The 20655-nt window shown below is 35.1% G+C and overlaps 4 protein-coding genes across 9 annotated transcripts; 1 reads left to right on the top strand and 3 right to left on the bottom strand.

Annotated features, from left to right (window-relative positions):
- Positions 1-89: 89 nt before the first annotated feature.
- Positions 90-5922, bottom strand: LOC142542390 (V-type proton ATPase subunit C-like). The gene is made up of 11 exons (XM_075649001.1): positions 5697-5922; positions 5463-5531; positions 5212-5339; positions 5024-5123; positions 4443-4510; positions 4194-4335; positions 3817-3933; positions 3574-3699; positions 1162-1245; positions 974-1053; positions 90-242 (listed from the first exon to the last, which is right to left on the bottom strand). The coding sequence occupies exons 1-11, from the start codon at positions 5814-5816 to the stop codon at positions 146-148; spliced, it is 1131 nt and encodes a 376-aa protein (XP_075505116.1). The 5' UTR covers positions 5817-5922; the 3' UTR covers positions 90-145.
- Positions 5923-9409: 3487 nt separating this feature from the next.
- LOC142542389 (uncharacterized) lies at positions 9410-11519 on the top strand. Its single transcript, XM_075649000.1, has one exon. The coding sequence runs from the start codon at positions 9504-9506 to the stop codon at positions 11199-11201; it is 1698 nt and encodes a 565-aa protein (XP_075505115.1). The 5' UTR covers positions 9410-9503; the 3' UTR covers positions 11202-11519.
- Positions 11520-13941: 2422 nt separating this feature from the next.
- LOC142542387 (CASP-like protein 1F1) lies at positions 13942-14954 on the bottom strand. The gene is made up of 3 exons (XM_075648999.1): positions 14558-14954; positions 14357-14480; positions 13942-14267 (listed from the first exon to the last, which is right to left on the bottom strand). The coding sequence occupies exons 1-3, from the start codon at positions 14749-14751 to the stop codon at positions 14043-14045; spliced, it is 543 nt and encodes a 180-aa protein (XP_075505114.1). The 5' UTR covers positions 14752-14954; the 3' UTR covers positions 13942-14042.
- Positions 14955-15338: 384 nt separating this feature from the next.
- On the bottom strand, positions 15339-20655 carry LOC142542386 (uncharacterized). Of its 6 annotated transcripts, XM_075648993.1 has the most exons (8): positions 20449-20620; positions 19678-19869; positions 18214-19587; positions 17844-18095; positions 16684-16764; positions 16465-16564; positions 16089-16297; positions 15339-15600 (listed from the first exon to the last, which is right to left on the bottom strand). In XM_075648993.1, exons 3-8 carry the CDS (start codon positions 19465-19467, stop codon positions 15544-15546), a joined length of 1953 nt encoding a protein of 650 aa, XP_075505108.1. In that variant the 5' UTR covers positions 19468-19587; positions 19678-19869; positions 20449-20620; the 3' UTR covers positions 15339-15543. The 6 variants fall into 6 exon arrangements, with proteins under 6 accessions (XP_075505108.1, XP_075505112.1, XP_075505110.1 ...); XM_075648997.1 differs by lacking the exon at positions 20449-20620 and adding an exon at positions 20635-20655 and having other exon boundaries at positions 18214-19869; XM_075648995.1 differs by having other exon boundaries at positions 18214-19869; positions 20381-20620.

Below are 20655 nucleotides of genomic sequence, written 5' to 3'. Positions count from 1 at the left end.
CAATCAGCGGATCTTAGATAGGAAAACAAAGCCGAATAATTTATTTCATGATGATACAGATGCAGAACCTCTGTATCCTTTATTTCTGAAGGCCGAAAATTACGCACAAGATATTTGCACGACAGAAACACAGCAAGGCCTCAGCTTAAATAAGATTAATGGTAAAAGAGACGTAAGGATGTGCATCTGCATCGCCGCCAAAACCCGCAATCCCTCCGTCGTCATCAGTTTTCCAGTATGTGCTGCAATTACACATGGAAGACAAATTATAACAGACAAAAGCTTTATCTAGCTAAAAATTGGAAGATGTCAGAGACCATAACTTAACAGGATGGGACACCATATTTAATTTGTTAAACAAGAAAATGCCACATATTAAATAATATAGTCTAGTTCTATATGATTAAGATGTGTATATTTTGCGTGTTTTTCGTTTTGATTTAGATACAGGAAGCATTTCCTACCATTTTTATCCCGATTTTTTTTACCTATATAAAGGGCCAATCATTGATTATAACTCTAAGTAAGAGCTTAATATATTTTGGCCCATTTTGGTATCGTGTCGTGGAAATAGATCTTTATAACCTAAACACGTAAATTCTGTGTCATTGTGTACCGTCTCTTCACCATATGCCTACTATTTGAAATTCGAAAACGATTATGCCAGTGTCAACAAGGAAAAATGGGACAAACTAGGCCATGTTATAACAAGTGCGGGACTTGAATTTGTCCCTTAAAAGAATTCTTCAAAAGTAAATCATGCGCTGATAATCACATTTAGTACTTCTCAATACTGATTTTAACTGAAGATACCACATAGTGGCAAGTTGACATTCTGTGCAAAGAAAATTCCCTAAGTTTAATGCATTATCTGAATCAATGTCACACGCTTCTAAAACTGTTCTTTATTCGAAAGAGAAAAACTGCAAAAAGCTTGGGACAACTGTAAAAAGCTTTCAGGCCATTGACGTACCTGTTTGAACTGTTGCACAGCGTCTCAAGAATGGACCGAACTTTCTTCTCACTTTTCAACGACGGTGACAACACAACAGACTGACATAAAAGGCCAAAACGAACTCTCGACAATAATGTGATGAATATCCAAGAAGGAAAAAGGTAAATCCAATCACATTAAGGTCATAGGCATACGAAGTTCATTACCAGAAATGATGGAGGCAGACCATATCGCAGAATGCTTTCACTAAATACTCGTACAGCACAGAAGTGCATCCATGAGCTAAAAACCTGCACAAAAAATAAAGGCTTAAAAAATTTGAACAAATCCAAAAGCTCAAATACCAATAATCAGGGATAACAAAATTCTGTTTCACTCATGTATGGTTATATGTCTACAGTTTTAGGGTTGCGCTTCTTCTCGTATTATGTGCATGTTAGAGGAGTATATATCAGGGATGCAGAGACTGGAAGCAAGCACATGTAGCATGCCGTGTAAGGAAAAGAAGTTAAAGACGAATATCAGCAGCACTGAATTGGTGTCTTTCCATTAGAGATGAATGACATAAAAAGTAAAATGGTGTTGGAAGATACATAGTAGATAATTATCTGACTAGGATTGAGAATTATTTGTATTTTGAATTTTAAGTTTTTAATTTGATTAGATTGCTATCAGATAAGGAAGTAAGGATGATAGAGTGGAATAAATACTTCATGTAACCTACTGATTTGTTTATCGATGAATCCGATTTCCGCACCCAATATTCTATCTTCATTTTATGACAAATAGCGATACAATTATCAAACGAGCATTAATCAATTGAGCCCCAACAAAATAAAAATAAGAATCACAGAAGAGGAGAAGAAAGATGCCCTTTCTTAATGTCTTCCACTAATCCATGAAGTGACAGGAAAAACTCTGATTTATTGCTTTGGGCTCAACTTAATGAAAACACTCAACGAGAAAATTAGATTTCCCAAAAATAATCATGCTGGACCGCATAATGTCGGTATGCAGCTTTGTTCAGATCTATTCTGATTGCTGCCATTCTTGCAGCAAATGGTGAGCTGCTTGCAACACAACATCTGGTACTCCTTAACGAAGCAGGAGTAATGTCGTGGGTTCGATATTTTGGTCATTGCTGCAATATTAGCAACAACGATTGCACGTTTAAATTTGAGATTGCTTGTCTAGAAAATTGCAGAACTCAACCCAAAATTTCATTCAGTGTATAATCGGCAAATGCGAGAGTAGAATCACAATTCTAAAAAAGTATGATCCAATTTACTGTTTCTCCAAATCCATGCTCAACCACTACTCCACCCACATGCATGAAAACACACTATACCACAAGTAAAAGAGATCGACATGCATAAAGCCAAACTCAGTTCCAAGTCTAATACATTACTACAAGGTAGAAATAAAAATCAAAACAAGGCTGATTCTGTGCCCATTTTTAGTGACGATGTGGAGATAAAACGAAGCATGACAATAATGTAAAGACATGGATAAGGTGACAACACAGGGTGCCACAAAATTTTTAAACTATGATATAAGGCATTGCTAGAACATGGAGATAAATGTTTTTATATGTGTTGAGTGGTTTAAAAACACTATTAATCAACCACGCTAAAATTCAAGAAGATATACCATTATACCTATCAATATATTTAACTATATCAACCCAATCACATTTTAAATTTAAAGGCACAGTTAAAACAATCAAATCGTTTGCTCGAGTGTCTATATTTAATAAGCTACCACGATATAATAGTATAATACTGTGAGTCTCAAAATTTTCAAATCACTATTCAAAATAAACATAAAATTATTTATAAACTCATTCAAAGACGTGTTCTTGACTAGGAATCAAATATAAAGACTCCGGGAAGTTGGCTGTAAACATGAAGAAACAATGTACATGAAATGAGAACAGAACGATGATGTTTTTTCCTAACATTTCAGTTTGTATCCTGAAATTTCAGAAATAACAAACCAAATTTATTCTGAATCATGTTGGACACACCCATTACATGTGGTTAACATGGTGCCCCAATTTTCTTTTTATTTTAATTTCTAAGACATGTGACACATGCCACAGGTTTTGTCTGAAGGACACTTGAAGTATGACCTTATCTTTAGAATCCTGTAAAACATATTACCTGTACAAAAGCTCTTATAACTAGAGGAGTTTTTAAAATCTCTTTGTTGACGCCTATTTGAGAGGACACGTGTTTGAATATATTGGAGAAACGACCAAGTGATGTTTGAAAGCACTTAACCATTAGCAGAGGATTACAATATTTATGCTTTATTCGTAGCAATATCGACAAGGCGGAAAATTTGTTTCTTTAGTTCCCAAAAGACTGCTTTCACCGTTTTAGAAATCAGAGCACACTTCCAAGTGACATCTTATTTCTTTCTTGGTATGTTTGAGTAAATTGACATCCACGAAAGTATGATATCAGGGAGTTTGGTTTGATGAGCTCCACTGCCCAGGGTATATCAGCTTTAATGAAAGAATGAATACAAAAGTTTGTGCTCAATAGTCAATACCAAAGATACAAATGAGTGATAACCAACTTTCAGCAACTGTAGGAGGGAGCAGGACATGATACCTCTCCATAACTGGTATAGCACCACTGTAAAAGAGAGCTTTTCAACGCTTCCTGATCTTGAATCAGCTTTTCAATCTCCTGCTTCCGAGTTTCTTGAGTCTCTGAATTGTATTCAAAATCCCGAATCTAATTGCACAAGAATGAAACATATTATCAAGTTGATACATACAAAACATAGAGCTGCATTCAGAAATGAAAAAAAAAAAATTTAAAAATAGTATGTAGTACAATGCCGAAACTTACTTGGAAATTTCTTTCGCGTGCCTTAGTTCTAAAATTGTCAGCATCACGACTGAATAATGTTACAGTATATAGCACATATTCACTGTCCTCGTGTAGCTTCTTGGATGATCTCGGGACCTAAAGCAATTGCATGATTAAATCCATTAAAAAAAACAGAATTCTCTAAAGCACACAGTCAACTGAGGACAATATATGACAGAACAACACTACCAACTAATGGTTCAGTAAGAAAGGATTAAATGCATGGGCATGCAAGTTTTCTCATGGCATGTCTCAATCTCAATATGTAATACACAAATCATGGCTGATATATACACTGGGCATGAAAACAATTGAGAGTAGGGCGGCGATGCATGACAAGTACATAGGGTGCTCACAACATATGCCGTCAGTGTCTCGTAGCTTGATAACCAATCCTTCTGAGAATACTTTGGAACAATTGCAAGGAGAGTCGTTAAGTGTTCTGTAGCAATAATATCCTGTGGCTTCACCAAATTGGAAAGGTCACGGACAGCTAAGCTGCAATAATTATCAGATTTGATCAGCACAACTGCAGGCATTTATTTCCTTTGTCTCCAAAAGGCACCACGATCAAAGTCTAGATTAAGTTCAGATCAAGCAATCACCTTCCAGCCTGTTTTCTGTTGATGGCATTAAGTTGGCTCCGCACATTGTTGTATTCCGAAACACGAACCTGAAACATAAAACCCACGCGGTTATAACAGCTATGGAAGGGCTTGATCAAGAGAAACTTAGGGATGCAAGTTTATCGGTCCGAATAATACATTAGCCTAAAGGTTCGAACACAAGAAACAAACAAGAGAACTAAATTGTAGAAATTTATTTAAAAGATGTAGCAGTCCTAATAATCAATCTCAAACAGTAACTACAGCAGAGCTGTTCAGAATCCTTTACATGCCATATACGAGGATGAACACCTAGGCCAGGGAAAACACAAGCTATGGATGGTTCAATGGTAGAGTAAGTACAATCTGAGGAAGCCGCAAATGGCCTCAGCCTTAAGGAACTGCCATCGCCATACAGGTAAACATAAGACAATTGACCATTGAGTCAACTTAATAGATAGGCAGGGTTTTTAGTTTGCAACTAGTAAAGCCAAGGCATCTTGATTCTTGACGTGGACTGTCTACAAAAGCAAGACAAATAATTCGTTTTGTCAATAAACAGTTCAGAAACAAAATAATACCTTGAGATCATCCTCAATTTTGGCAATTTGCACATGAATTCCATCCACAATGTCCCTAAGCGGCGACATTGTCGGATATTTTGCCTCATCCCAAACGAATCTACAAAAAGCTCAAAATTTCACCCACGTCCTGAATCACGTTCTTAAAAAATCCACTTAATATAAAAAAACAAGATGTGACCGATTGCCTGGTGAGATAAGAGTCAACAGGAACGCCATCCACAGTAAGTGAGCTACTTACAACTCCCGATACCCTCTCCAACTCCTCTATCTGACGTCGAATTTTGTGCGATACCCCTTCAATAAAGTTGTTCGACTGCAACCAAATTTAAGCAAGAAATCAAAACCTAATGAAAAAAAAAACAAACAAAAAACAATATTCATAGCGAACAAAAATTAACTTTCTTACGAAAATCATATTTTTTCCCCTAAAACTCACCTTCAACAAGTCGTCGCTGAGTGCCAATAGCGAATCTAGGGTTCCAATTCGCAGATTCGGAATGCTGAACTGCCCCGCCAGCCGCACCGAGAAAAAAAAGGAAAAGAAAAGAAAAGAAAAGAAAACTTCAGGATAAGAATCAATGATAACATAACAGAAACAGCACTTGCTCAAAGCTAATCCTCCAACTAGCACAGAACATATACGTGATTAAGCGTATGAAATCGAAATTACCCTGTACAGAGGGGTGTCAAAGGCTTGTTTAGAGATGGATTCTTGGAGGCGACTCCATAGAGAGGAAGGCGCTGAGCTCTGCCCAACAGGGAGAGAAACCGCCCAGTATCGAGTCGCCATTAACCTCAATTCCCAATTGATCGATGGGCAGATAGATCGAATAATTGACAGGAAAAATTGAAACTTTATCACATTAAACCTGAAAATGGGGGAATGAGGAAAAAGGGAGTCACGGAAGAGTTTATTAAGAAAAAGTGAGTCGTATATTTTTTATTGTCCCTTTTCACCACTATCCCTTTCCTTGTGGGAATATTTTTACTTTTAAATTTTATTTTATCACAAGAATATTTATTTTATTTTTGATATTGATAAGCTAATCTTTTATCTATAAAACTGGTTTTTATAAAAAATCTAATTTATTTAAATACAAATGACTGGTTTTATTTTTTCAAATTTATTATCTCATTTTAAATTTTTTATTAATCATTTCAAAAAAATCATTAGTGTGATAAAATTCGTTATATATCTTAAATATATAACGTGGATGAGATGCTAATCAAGATTAATATAATTAGGGAAACTTGAGCTCATGTCTGGAGCTTAAACCAAGATCCATCACGAACTCGCTGGACCCATTTCACCGGGTGGAGCGAGGGTTACTAAGAAGGCCAATTGTAGATCCATCGAGGCCCAATTAGAATTTGGGATTGTGAGTCAACCCCCGGTTGCTTTGGGTTGCTTTGGGTTATATAAAAAGAAGTCTTCTTTATCTACTGCTTCCCAAGACGCAAGTGCAGGACATTTAAGTTTACTTTTAGTAATCGAGCTCGAGCTCGATTCGAGCTTCTATTATCAGGCTTGAGCTCGGTTTGTATTGAAATTATTAAGCTCGAAAAAAACTCGAGCTCGGCTCGTTAAAAGCTCGTTCATCATGTTAATCAAGCTGGGCTGGCTCGAGCTTGATTCATTAATAGCTTGTTTATCATGTTTAACAAGCCTGGCTTGAGCTCGGCTCGTTTTCGAGCTCGTAAAGCATAGAATTGAGCTCGAGTTTGAGCTTGATTTGAGCTTGTTAAAAATTAAATATATCTATGAACTAATTTTAAATCAGACATAAAAATATAAATTCATTCATGAATAATCAAAATGACAAAAAGAACAACTAAAAAAACATTAACTCATTATATTATTGAACATCCCAAAATAATACATCCAACATTCAGATAACAAATATTCGTCATACACTGATATCACCATATAAATAACATTGCAATAATTTCACTCCTTTAATACTTCATTCGATGTGTTCCAAATAAATTTTATTTTTTAATCAAAATAAATTCATTATATTCAATTTAATATTTTAGGATAATAATTTTTAAAGTTACTCAACGTGTATATGACTCGGTGATGTAAATTTTTGGGGAAAAAAGAATAAGTTGATGTATTTCTGTTAATTTATTATGTTTTAAAGAACATTTTAGTATAATGATATGCAAGTAAGATAAAAAAAATGTAATTGTGACTATGTGGTGTAAATCAATCTTTTTTTTCAACTATGTTTTGTGTTCAATTCCTTCCATTGACATTAGTACTAATATTTTTATTTGTCAACTCAACAAATGAGCCAAGTTCGAGCTGACTAGCCACCTAAACGAGTCGAGCTCGAGCTTACGAGCCACCTAAACGAATCGAGCTCGAACTCGCGAGCCTATTATCAAACATGTTTGCAAGCTCGCGAGCCTAATAACCTTGGCTTGAGCTTGGTTTGATTAAATTTTCGAACTCGAAATAGAGCTTGAGTTTGGCTTTATATGATTAACAAACGAACTCAAACGAGATTTTTATCGAGCCGAGCTTCAAATAGCTCGCAAACGGTTTGGTTTATTTACATCCCTACATATGAGTAGATATAATATGACTAAAAATAATAATTAAATACCCTCATAACTAAATGTCCCCAAAGTCAATCGAAACACTATGTTATATTATATATATATATATATATATATATATATATATATATGACTCATCACTACGTTAATTTCGCCTGTGAAAGCTCTCGTTGTTGAAGTATCACATTCATGTGCTTCGCAACGAATGAAAATTTAATTAACTTGCTGAAAAGAAAAATAGTGGCACGTATCGATCGATGATATTTGTTATTATAATTTATAATTTTAATTAAGCAAGTTACAAAAAGGGCAGAGGTAGCAGCAAGATCTAACTGCGATAAGTCAATCTCACAAGTACTAAAATCTAGATCAAATAAGTGAATGGGCAGCCTGGCACCGTTGTACTCCTCAATTTACAAGATTTTCTAATACATAATAATAATAATTATAATAATAATAAATATAAATAATAAAAGACAGAGTGGAACAAAAAGTAAAAAGAGAACACAACGCAACCGCTATGATTGACCTCAATGCATCATTTGCTTAATCATCCATCCTTTTGCACTTGCTTTTCTTCGCCGGTGCGTGTAACTAAACGTAGTGGCCAAAAGAATTAAAAGTTACCATATGTATCTTTCCAGGTAGTCATAATATCAAATATAATAGTAAATGATGCAAGAGACCGTCTCACGTATTTATATTCATAAATAATATATTTTTAAAAAAATTAAAAACCCATGAAATATTTTAAATAATTCTTCTAGTTTTAGTGTACCAGGACCACCAAATATAGATAATTAATTAAATTATAATTGATATAAAGTAGATTTCTTGTGAGACGATCCCATGAATCTTTATCTGTGAGACGGGTCAATCCTGCCGATATTCATAATAAAAAATAATATTTTTAATATAAAAAGTAATATTTTTTCATGATCCAAATAAAAAATTTATATCACAAAATATGACCAATAATATCATCTAAATTTTTGTCATTAATGTATCAATGTAACTGAGCGGCAGGGCGGGGTCAATTTGACCAGTGGATAAAAAGTGTGAATTGCAATTGGGCCCCCGAAATCATTAAAAATTGCAATGCCTGCTTTCACATCCGACTCTGACTTCTTCTTCTTCTCGCTTCCGAATAATTCAACTTGTTTATCTTCCTTAGCGCGTTGCGCTCACTGCTCTTTTATTTTAACATATTTATACTCTTGAAATTGAATATAAATAATTCTAATTCATTTTTTTTACAAGGAAACATAATAATATATAAAATTTTTAATAACCGTACATTTATCACAATCCAAACTACAACAACAATTATATTTATATGTCACACGTTCTTTATAAAACACTAATAAATCTAAGCTGGTATATATATATATTTTTTATAAATAATATTGTTGGACTTAAATTAATATTTAGAATATAAACATATTTATAATTTGTTTATATTGAGTGTAATTTTTTAAATTTTTGTACACTTAATTCACCACTTATATTAAATATATAAGTGTTCAACGTGTTTGTAGAATCAGAGTAGATTGTCAATTGAAAATTATTTTGTTTAATAAAATGTTTCACAACAGTGGTTTTGTCGTTTAAAAAACGGGTGTACCTAAAAATTAAAATTGTACTTGAATTTGTATATTTGAATTTCAAATATATTGTTATTGTATTATATTATAGAATCAATACGAACAATAATTGATTTAGGAAATATTTCACTTGTATTTTATAGTACAAGACGATGCATCAATCAATAATTAATATCCCAGTTTGAAGTCCACGCTCTTTATTCGCGTCATCCATAAATTTCACATATATCTTGCATTTTGCCCTCCGGCCTATCTTCGTGACCCTTTTCGCGCACAGTACCTCTTCCCCTCCGCCACCCTCCATAGCCATGAAAGAATCACCACAGGAAGAGCCCGTTGCTCCTATACTCACGGCAACTGAGGCTCTCCTACGTTCTCTCGTCGATTCCATTTCCCAAGTTCAAATCTTTAAGGGCAAATGGTCTTTGATTAAAGTCAAACTCGCCACACTTGAAACCCGCCTCTCGGAAATATCTGTTTCTATCGCCGCCGCCGAGAACCCTCTTTCGTTTGACCTCCTCCAGTCCCTCTCCGCCACCTGCTCCGCCGCTGCTTCTCTTGTTGCACTCTGTCACGAACAAACGCTGCAGGGGGGGAAGCTGAGGACCCAGAATGATATCGACTCCTTATCAGGGAAACTCGATGCACATATCAATGACCTCGAAGTGCTTGCCAGGAGTGGTATTTTTTCCCCTTCTGAGCATAGGAAAAGTGACTCAACTTCAATGTCTACTGTTGAGTCAAGTCGACGGGAATCTGTTCGTACCGAGGCTAGGAACTTGATGACCCGACTTCAGATCGGGTCTACCGAGTCGAAGAACTCGACACTTGATTTGCTTCTCGGGCTATTGCAGGAAGATGATAAAAATGTATTGATTGCGGTGGCGCAAGGCATAGTTCCTGTGCTGGTGAGGTTACTGGATTCCAGCTCTTCTTCCGAAATCAAGGAAAGAGCTGTCACTGCTATTGCTAAAATCTCGACCGTGGACTCGAGCAAGCATGTTTTGTTGGCCGAGGGTTTGGTCCTGTTGAATAATTTGCTGCGGGTTCTCGAATCCGGAAGCATTTTCGCGAAAGAGAAGTCATGCATTGCCCTCAAAGCTTTGAGTAATTCGAAGGAGAATGCGAGGGCGATTGGGTCCAGAGGAGGGATTTCGTCTTTGTTGGAAATCTGTCAAGAAGGGACGCCAATTTCTCAAGCTGTGGCAGCCGGGGTTTTGCGTAATTTAGCTGTTTTTACGGAAATTAAAGAGAACTTTATCGAGGAAAATGCTGTCTTGACCTTGTTAGCGTTGTGCAACTCCGGTACTGCTTTAGCCCAGGAAAATTCAATTGGGTGTTTGTGTAATTTGGTCTCCGGGGATGATGAGCTGAAGTTGTTCGTTGCTAGGGAAGTCGGGATCGAGAACCTGAAAAATATATGGGATTCTGCTCCCACAGCCCAGAATTTCGAAGTGGTGGTTCACTTGGTTAGGACACTGGCATCATGTTCTAATATTGCCGAGTTCCTTGCTGCAAATGGTTTTCTGAGTCGCGTAGTTGGAGCGCTGAGTTTTGGCGCAATGGGGGTGAGAATTGCAGCTGCAAAAGCTGTGTACGATTTAGCTTACAGTAGTAAAACAAGAAAGGAATTGGGAGAAATAGGATGCATCGTGCAGCTGGTTAAAATGTTGGATGGTAAGGCGGTCGAGGAGAAAGAAGCAGCGGCAAAAGCACTATCGACACTGATGAATTATGCCGGAAATAGGAGGATTTTAAGGAAGGAGGGAAAAGGGATTGTCTCTGTAGTTATACTCTTGGATACTTCACCTCAAAATTTGGATAAAAAGTATCTTATTTCTACATTAGCATCGCTTGTGCATTCAAAGAAATGCCGTAAACAAATGGTGGCGGCCCGTGCCGGCGTTTATTTGCAGAAACTTGTTGATTTGGATGTTGAAGGTGCCAAGAATCTGGTCGACAGTCTTGGCCGTGGCAAGCTGTGGGGAGTCTTTGCAAAGCATTAAGTTTAACGATGATCGGAGAAACTAGCATGTTGAAAGATCCATAGACCAAAATTACCATAACCGGATCAATACTGTTCATCTATATGTACAATAGTTTGCTAATTCTTTATCCTTTTAATTTTGATTGCGTCATTTTCTGTATTGTTCATAAATTGGTTAGAATCTGCAGTAGAAAAATAAAAGTGTTTATAGCGTAGTTGTTGATGAAAGACTGTTTGGTTGTTAAATTTCTTGGTTTGGTGAGCTAACTCGAGTGTAGATACTCTGTGTTTTCTGCCAAAATTTTATTAATATTAGTGAATCGCATCACTTTTAGCTCATGCTTTGCTGTATTCCTTACCTTTCTTCAACTGATACATTTCCTATCCATATCTTTCTGATATTCATTGAGTTGTAATATATCGGATGCATCCATTTTGGTATTTTTTGCATGATCACAACGAGCAGTTCTCTTGTGAAACAGGTCTCACGAATCTTTATCTGTGAGACCGGTCAACTCTATCGATGTTCACAATAAAAAGTAATACTTTTAGCATAAAAAGTAATATTTTTTCATGGATGACCCAAATAAAATATTTGTTTCGCATAATACGACCCGTGAGATCGTCTCACACGAATTTTTGTCTTCTTCAACTCTGTGTGTATTAATTTTATATATCCCATTTGATCGTTGTGGAAGTCTTTATTATGTGTGAGCTTAATTTATTATGCATAATGACATTATTGGATGATAAATTGCTTCTATGGTTTAGAAAATCCTTCTCGACTCTGTTTACTTTCTCAAAAACTATGGAAATCCCCCATGTAACCAAAGATATTGACTTATCGCATATATGTTAGATTATGATTATTCCAGCCTTAGTCGGAATCACATTAATCCTAATTCATTTGTTTTTTTTTTTACAGCATCTCAGTAACTTAAAGTACGACGGTTAAATCTTTTTTTTCCCTAGTTCGGGAGATATATGTTATAATGCAAAAATTTGTGTGAGACGATCTCACGGATCGTATTTTGTGAGACGAGTCTATTATTTGAGTCATTCATGAAATAATATTGTTTTTTATTGTGAATATCGGTAGGGTTGACTCGTCTCACAAATAAAGATTCGTGAGATCATCTCACAAGAGACATACTCATATTATATAATTGGATCTCAATCAAAAGACATCGTTCCAAACTTTAGAATTTGACGATTTCTTATGTTGAATGAGTATGTGGTTGTAGAAATGGTAGGGTTTTAGCATGTGCATTTGTCCTATGTATTATCAAGAATATACACATTGCATGTTTAAAATTTATTTGTGAGTGAATATAACAAATATTTTAATAGTAAGAGAAAATTATTAATTGTACAAATATTTATATCAAAATATATTTTCGAATGATACCAAAAGCTCATGAACTTCGAATTAGATTCAACCAAACAAACACGTCTTGGGACATTTTTCTTTGTCCAGAAATTAATTCTCAAGAAGAACTGCAAATGACTCGGTACGAAATTAATAACCCTAAAAATTGTAGTCCAGCCAAACTTTAGAGGTTATTTAATTTATTTGTACCCAACTAGCGATATTTAGTAGTAGTAGTAGTGCTGGTAAATAGTCCTCCTACTCGATGAAAACGAAGTGATTCACTAACCTAAAAATTAAAAATAATTTCGTCTTATTTACGAAAGTTTAGTTCCGTTTCATCTCTTATAATTATTAAATTAAGTGGAACCCAGTATATTATGGCATAGTTTGGTACACATAATAGAATAAATATGTGATACATAATATAAGGATAAGTTAAGGATAAATAAGATGTAGGATATTATATTTAATGTTTGGTATGATTTTAATAAGAGTGATTAAATTTATATATTAGATTGCAATGACAAAATTAACCTTATCATAATAAATTTTATAATTTCAAAGTTGTTGTTTGAGTTCATATTTTTATCTGTTCATGCGCCGATAGTGCTTGCATGATTTATTTATTTTACCTAATTTTATATATTATATAATATGATAATTGAACCCTTAATTTTGTGAGTCAAGTCAAATATCAATTTTTAAGGTTAATCGAGTGATACTAATAATTTTATTGATATTTATAAAAATTATTTATATAATTATCTCGAATTCATTTATATAATTATCATATTATATAATATATAAAAATAAATAAAAATATTTATTTGATTTTAATTTCTACCTACTAGCATAAATTTATAAAAATCATTTATAAATTGAGGGCAATTAAGTCATTTGTAGTGTATTTTATCATTAAATTAAAATTATCACACCTAATAGAAGGGACATTTTATCCTTCTAAAAAATTATTTATCAATAAAAAGGTACCAAACCTGGGATAAGGAGGATTATTTATCAATCCCTCACTTATCCCATGTACCAAACTATGCCTATGAATAGATTTCTTGTGAGACGGTCTCACGAATCTTTATCTGTGGGACGGTCAACCCTACCGATATTCACAATAAAAAGTAATATTTTTTTATCATATATTAAATTACTTTCAAATATGATAACTAGTAGATAAATTATTTTCCTCATTTTCTTGGAACAATTAACAATCAATCTTTTTCACAACTTTCAAAACACTTTCCTATTTTTATTCGGAAATTTATAAAAAAAAAATCTTGGTTAAAAAAACAAAAAATCCTCGATCAAACATGATAAATTATCGAAAAAGAGAAGTTAAACATGTGGTGAAATTAATTTTAGCCTCAAAGTAAAACATCAAGATCTCTAAAATTAAATCGAAAGGAACAAAATGATATTCAGATGAATTTATTACATATACTATTGAAAACCATTTAAACGATCTTCATACAACCCTCAAGCTTGGATTTGGTGGGACGATAAATGAGCAGAAATAACCGTAAGGAACAAATAGAAAACGAGGCTTAGATAAGTCAAAATTCCTGAAATGAATAACTTGTCGCAGAATTTGGCAAAGTGAACACAAATTGGCAACCAACCTGCTCTCTCATCCCCATATTTCCCCACGTAACCTATCGCCGTTGCTGCCGAGCATCCACCCAACAACAATAACGTGATCGTCTGTCAAATTTTCCAATATTAACTTCTGCATGTATTTACGTATGTACAGCAATTTCATGAACGATGATATATGTAAGTTATTTACAAACCAAATCATGCAGGAACACGTAGAAGTAATTTTTCGGATTCACCCCCTTGTTTACGAAGAAAAAGATTAGAAACACAGATACAACTGAGCAGGCACATGCTGTCAAATTCACGTAAGGCAAGAACCTGCAGTTTTACAAGAAAAAAAAATCCTCAACTTTCTGTCATAAAATATGATATCAGAACTTAGATATGGTTCTTACCTGAAAGCGGGAGTATAGCTATAACGAGCATCGACTTGAAACCCATAAGCTACAGCAGTTTGCTTGCTTGTGAGAACAACATACGCAGCAGCTCCGGTTGCGGCTATAGCGAAAATTCTGAGTGATATTTGGGATATAATGAAGATTTTTGAAGTTTGAGTAGCTGGGATTTTAATTTTGTCCATTATCCTCATAGTTTAAGGATGATATATACGAGCTTTTGAAGGCCAAATCTTAACTTAGAATATATGTGCTTGCTTGATAAATAGAGTTTGCTGGCTAAGTATTTATAAAGGGTTGTGATAAATATTATTTATACATTTATTTTTTAACTTTACATTTAACTAAAGTATAGTGGGTAACGTACCTATGTTGTATAGTTATAGATCAGCTGATTAAGTTCAAAAAATTATTATTTTTTGTGTATCTAAAAAATATATATTTTGACATAAATATTTGGGAATTCTCCCTTTTATAGGAAACTACTTATTTTGACATAAATATATGGGAATTCTCCCTTTTATAGGAAACTACTTACGGGTGTTTCATTCATTTATCTTCATATTGATTGATATTTCTGACACGGTAGGCAACTATGAACTTTATTGGATAGAGCAATGATATATTCAAACGAAACGTTTTATGTAATGTTTTGAGTTTTTTTATCCTCTCCAACTTAATGTATTCCTCTGTTGTAATTATTATTTTGGAATTGTCCGAATTCCATATACTAATTTTCATATGGTATCTCTTCTGAAATATGGCGTGGCTTGCCATATGCGATAGATGAACGTAGAAATCTCTACCATTCGCAGATAATTTTCATTGTTTTTTTAGAAGTTGTTTCCTTGTTTATTTCTTTTTCGGGATACATTTTCACATGTACAAATTATTACAACATCATGAAACCCAGATGAGGAGCATGTATTTACATGTGAGAGAGAGAAAAATACATCTACAGAACTGCACAATGGAACCAAAGTGTCTCACCGATGGATGTCGAAATACTTTGGATTTGAGGGATAATGATATTCCACTTGTAACTGCATCATCAAATCAAATTAAATAAATCCATAGTCGAATTAAGCCAAAGAAGCTCGCTGCCAAGTAGTCTATCAAGAACAAAGAATGGATGCCAAAGCAAGAAATGATGATGACTAAGGTATCATACAAGGAAGTCACGAGATTATATCATTCAATACAATTTCCGTGGCAGTACTATAAAAATTTCATAGCTTCTCCTTCTGATCCTATGTTGTATTAGTGCTCATACTAAGGAATGTTGTAACACAACTATCAAGAACTACCGGGGATTACTAAAAACTTACAAAAAATATGCAAAGCTTCGGACTTTTAATCAGAGAAGCAACTGACAGGAAAGTTGTGGAAGTCAAATGCAACAACATTAGAAGGTAATAAATGTTGAGCGACAGTAACAGTGGCATTTCATGCACAGGGATTGAACTTTTAATTTTCACACACATGCTTTTCTATGATAAGAATGTTATCCAGTAAATACTAATAGGTATACCTTGCCCTCATCAGAATCTGAATGCCGTTGTGGGAACACCACTTTCATGTCATTATACAAGTAGAAACGCCGCTCTCCTTCACTGTTGATACAGTTGCTAGCAGGATAAAAGGATGGTCCAGATTTGCATTTGTGTGCATCTCTTGAGTATTTCTTTCGGTGGGGGCACATAAAACGAAGATGTAGGATATATCGGAGAACACCAGAACCTGTCGTGTTATTATTAGCATACAAAGGTTTGCACAGAAATCCGCTCCTATCTACATATTAATAAAAAGAATATTGTCCATGCCATTAGTATTTATTCACTTGGCGATACCAAATATCCTGAGCTTTTTAACTCCAAAGGCCCCAGCAATCTATAAAGAATCATCACCTGATTTTGATATCGAAGGAAGTGTGCCCTCATTTCTCAGACCAGAGTCTTTTTGTTGGCCTCTGTCGATAGCTAAAGTAGACTTTTGGCGAAGAAACGTCTATAAATTTGCAAGAACGAGTGTACTTGATTTATGATTGACATATAAATGTTGAAGGATTCAACAAGTTAAAAGAGAGTAATTTCTATGTTGTTTTAGTTCCTAACATTCAGACCCACCTTTGTGCCAGCTGGCATATCACTCAAATCATAGTTACAGAAGAATGTATGTATAGGAGTTCTTTCTGGATTGCTGAGGACCTGTGTTCAAGATATCAATATTTCGGATTACAAAATCACCTTGTTTAATTCAACAGATTGCCAATATCATTTCTATCAGGCGTTTAACAAACTTTTCAAAGATATTTTTACATCAGTGACATAGAATCAGTTGCAAAATAATTAGGACAAGACTCTTAAGTCACAGCAAAGTCATATTTTGTAGACGTCCTCCTTCAGTAGCCAATGGAAATAGCATTTGATCTTAAAGTCACCAACCTGAAAAACACTTAGAAAACACAAAAACAATTACATATTTTTAAACGCACTTAGCCCAAAAGTCCTACAATCACAATCCCTTTGGCTTCCCATAGGCACCAAGAAAGCTCGAGTGAATGCAAGTAATGAAACACGACTAACATCCTTTCAGCAAAGGTAGTACAGTAACATTTGTGGAAAATGTGCAGAAATTTTAACCCACTTAAAATGCAATTAGGGGAGAAAGATGCCTAACACTCTGGAGATTGAATTTTGAGAACAAAATGACACTTGCTGTTTGGAGGAACTTTATTCACAACTGGTAAAGGGCGGGGGATTGGGAAATTCATTTATGTTGTTCAGACTCTTCAGAACCAAATATTATCGATTGAAAATGTTTTTTTCCTTCTCCTGAGAAGGATGGCATGTTACATCCAGAGCTCATAAAATTAAATATTACTGGTCTACATTATTTTGGACCCTGCATCCATCATTCACCAGTTCCAAGTGTGTTCCGTCCACAAGAAGTCCGACAAAGGATTTTCTATTGGTACCGCAAGATTGCACCAGGTATACAAACATTTACCAAGCAAAACATAACTAATACAAGACTTTTAGTCTCCTTATTCTAAAATACATATTGATAAGCTAACAAAACTGTAAAGGGCAGAGGCATCATGAAAATTTTGTAGTTTACGAATGGGTCATGCATGCCTTATTCCCGGGATGTCCTCCACTATTTACAAAATTTCACTTTAGGTGTTTAATAGTTCCAACGATCATTCTACTTCGCTATAAACATCGTTAAGATAACATCAAAGTAACACTAAGAAACACATTCAATTAAGTTAAAGAGATAATACCAACTGTAAGCGCCCTTTCATAGGTATTCTCAGGCGAGTTTCGTTGGAAGAGCTGTTAACACTGAGACTTCTCTTTAACTTTTGGCCTTCACATTCATTAGATGGTAAACGGCCGCTTGCAAGATCTATAGATGAGCAGTACAATAAGTAATTATCTCCATCCACGCTAGTCACAGCAAATGGAAGCTTCTGTGGATGAGGTGAAAAACGTCCTCCAGTAATATTTAGAACGGCAAGGAAACCATCTATCTTCTGCATGTGGTGTGCAATATGTTAAAAGTAGTAAGCGAAGTTCTCAGATTTTGACAATTACAACACATTCACAGTATTAATAATATGTATGCGCATAAAAGCTGAACAAGTAATTCACCTGTCTCACAATCCCAGAAGCTAATCGACCAGATAACAGTGACTCCTCAAATGAACCTACCAAGGACCTTCGGACAGATAGTTCTCCTAAACTTCTGCCTGGATTCGCATTCAAAGTTGTATGTTTCGGGCTCTGTCCTGGTATGGCTATCATGCTATCATTAGCAATTTGGTCAAAGTTCATTGAAAAAACTTCATCTTCAAGAATGTTGCTTGAAGATACACCATTCTCATCTTTATGAAATGATAGAACACTTGAGATGGCTCCTTCAAGAGATTGTTCCATATCCTTGAACGTAATATAGCTCTCGAAAAGCTCTTTCTTCAAATCACCACAACCTGTATAATTTCTCACCCTTCCACAATATCTAGGTCCAAGGCGTGACAAAGACAACTGCGGAGAGGCAACACATTCATGGGGTATAATATCCGATGCTTCACCATTGGAATGTGTTTCAATAGATTTTCTATAGTATCCAAACCCATGGGAAGATGATGACAGAATTCGAGATTTATATTCATGGTTCTCAAGCAGAGGCCCGTCTGTGATAATACTAGAGTTCCTTTCGCACTCTTCTTCATGTAACATACTGGTTCTTGAAAAGTTAGACGTCAACCATATTAAAGGACTGTCATAGTCTAAGTTGCTTAAGTGAGCATTTTGATTTTTCGTCAGAGTCAGATTATAATCACCACCTCTCAAATGGGAAGGACTATGAAATATTGATTTCCCAATTTCTAGAGGTTCACCATTGAATCCATCAGGCAAAAGTATGCCATTCAAAGGTGACAACAGACGTTTCCTGACCATGGAACTTGAGGAATCTGTCGCATCACAAGAAGAGCAGATGCTAGATGACAAATAACCATTATCTAATTGTGTGTCTTCCAACTGATTGGCATGGGTAACTAATGCATTTGAATTAAAACCCACAATCCTAGGAACTGAAGTTTGCAAGAGCTTTCCACTGTCCTGATGTAAGAAACACTTTTTGGTTGATCCAATTCTCGACATGTGCATACTGGATGTACCACCCTTACGCAGAGTAACAATATCAGAATCCTTCACATTTTTCCTTGAAGAAAAGGTGCTCGAAGAATCCCCTGGCATCCTATTACTCAAGTGCCCAACATGCATTCCACCCATATTGCAGCCACTTACACCAACAAATCGAGCCGGTATATCCATGATTGCACTTACTGATGTTGACACTTCTTCAACAACCTTACAAGATGGAACTTGAGGCAAGCCCATGACTGACTTGGCTAATAATTTGTACTATTTCTTGCTACCTCATACGATATTACTTAATCTACTGCATCATGTTTCTCGTCATAGTCTTGCAAATCCCCAACAAACAATATCATGTAGTTCCTAAAGAACATCGGTTAGTGGGAGCTAAAAATACCCAACTTAATCGTTCAGGTGATAAACCCAATACACCAACTGAATTTTAGAATTTACCATGGACAACCCAATATGAATACATGAAATACGATGCATCCCCATTTGAATCCCCTTTAACAATCTAGAATCCAAACTCAAAAGCAGAGCAACCAAGGAAGCAAAGCCAGTTACATTATAAGCATGTTCTTCACTGTCACAGAAAGGAAAACAAAAGAGCAATTTGTTCGGGAAGTGATATCACAGTCTATCCTGAAAATAGCGAAACAAATCAATTTTTGGCAGTAATATAGTGGAACTGCATATCAAATATATTGGGAAAAAGAATCTGAAAAGTGGTTTCATGATTAGCATTCCAAACTAGTCCTCTCCAGACGAATTAGATTAAGTAAATAGGTGGCTCAAGAGATATCGACCATGCATAATGAAAGGCTAGCCATCTTCTGGATAGAGTACAATAATTTCCACAGGAAAAAAAAGTTAGAAACAGAAACTACAAGGAAATAACCTTTCGAACAACGGAAAATTAATGAATAAATTATCTTGACTTCTAATGACTATTAAATAGACAACTAAATTAAAATGAAAAGAACCCAAAAAATCTTAGAATGCAATTCTAAGAACTCCCGAACATCGACGATTAATCTTCCATCAAATCAATCAATATTCCACACACCTACACATTTCATAGAGTACCAAAAGAACCACGAATTCAACCCAGTAAATAAAGTGTAAAAGGCAGCAGGAGCTCGTGAATCAACACCAGAACAAAATCAGAAGGACGAAATTTTGGAGAATCAAAGTCGAAATATTAATCCAACAGACACGCACCAGGGAAATTTTCCGATTACAATCTGTTAGAGAACCCAATCATTTTTCTGGCGTGTATAATTTTTTTTTTTTTTTGGAGATTTTATTTTATTGCATGTGGTTTCGGAGGAGATTGGTTTGGTTTTGGGAAAGTTTCTGTTTGGCAACCAATTTCATTTTTAGAAATCGCAGTCTATTTATGCTTACAATGCATTCTTCTTGTGGCTT

The sequence above is a fragment of the Primulina tabacum genome, chromosome 4, assembly GCF_025594145.1.
Source record: "Primulina tabacum isolate GXHZ01 chromosome 4, ASM2559414v2, whole genome shotgun sequence".
NCBI classification, from domain to species: domain Eukaryota; kingdom Viridiplantae; phylum Streptophyta; class Magnoliopsida; order Lamiales; family Gesneriaceae; genus Primulina; species Primulina tabacum.
Note: the sequence above shows the minus strand (reverse complement) of the source record. Positions and strands in the feature narration are given on the sequence as shown.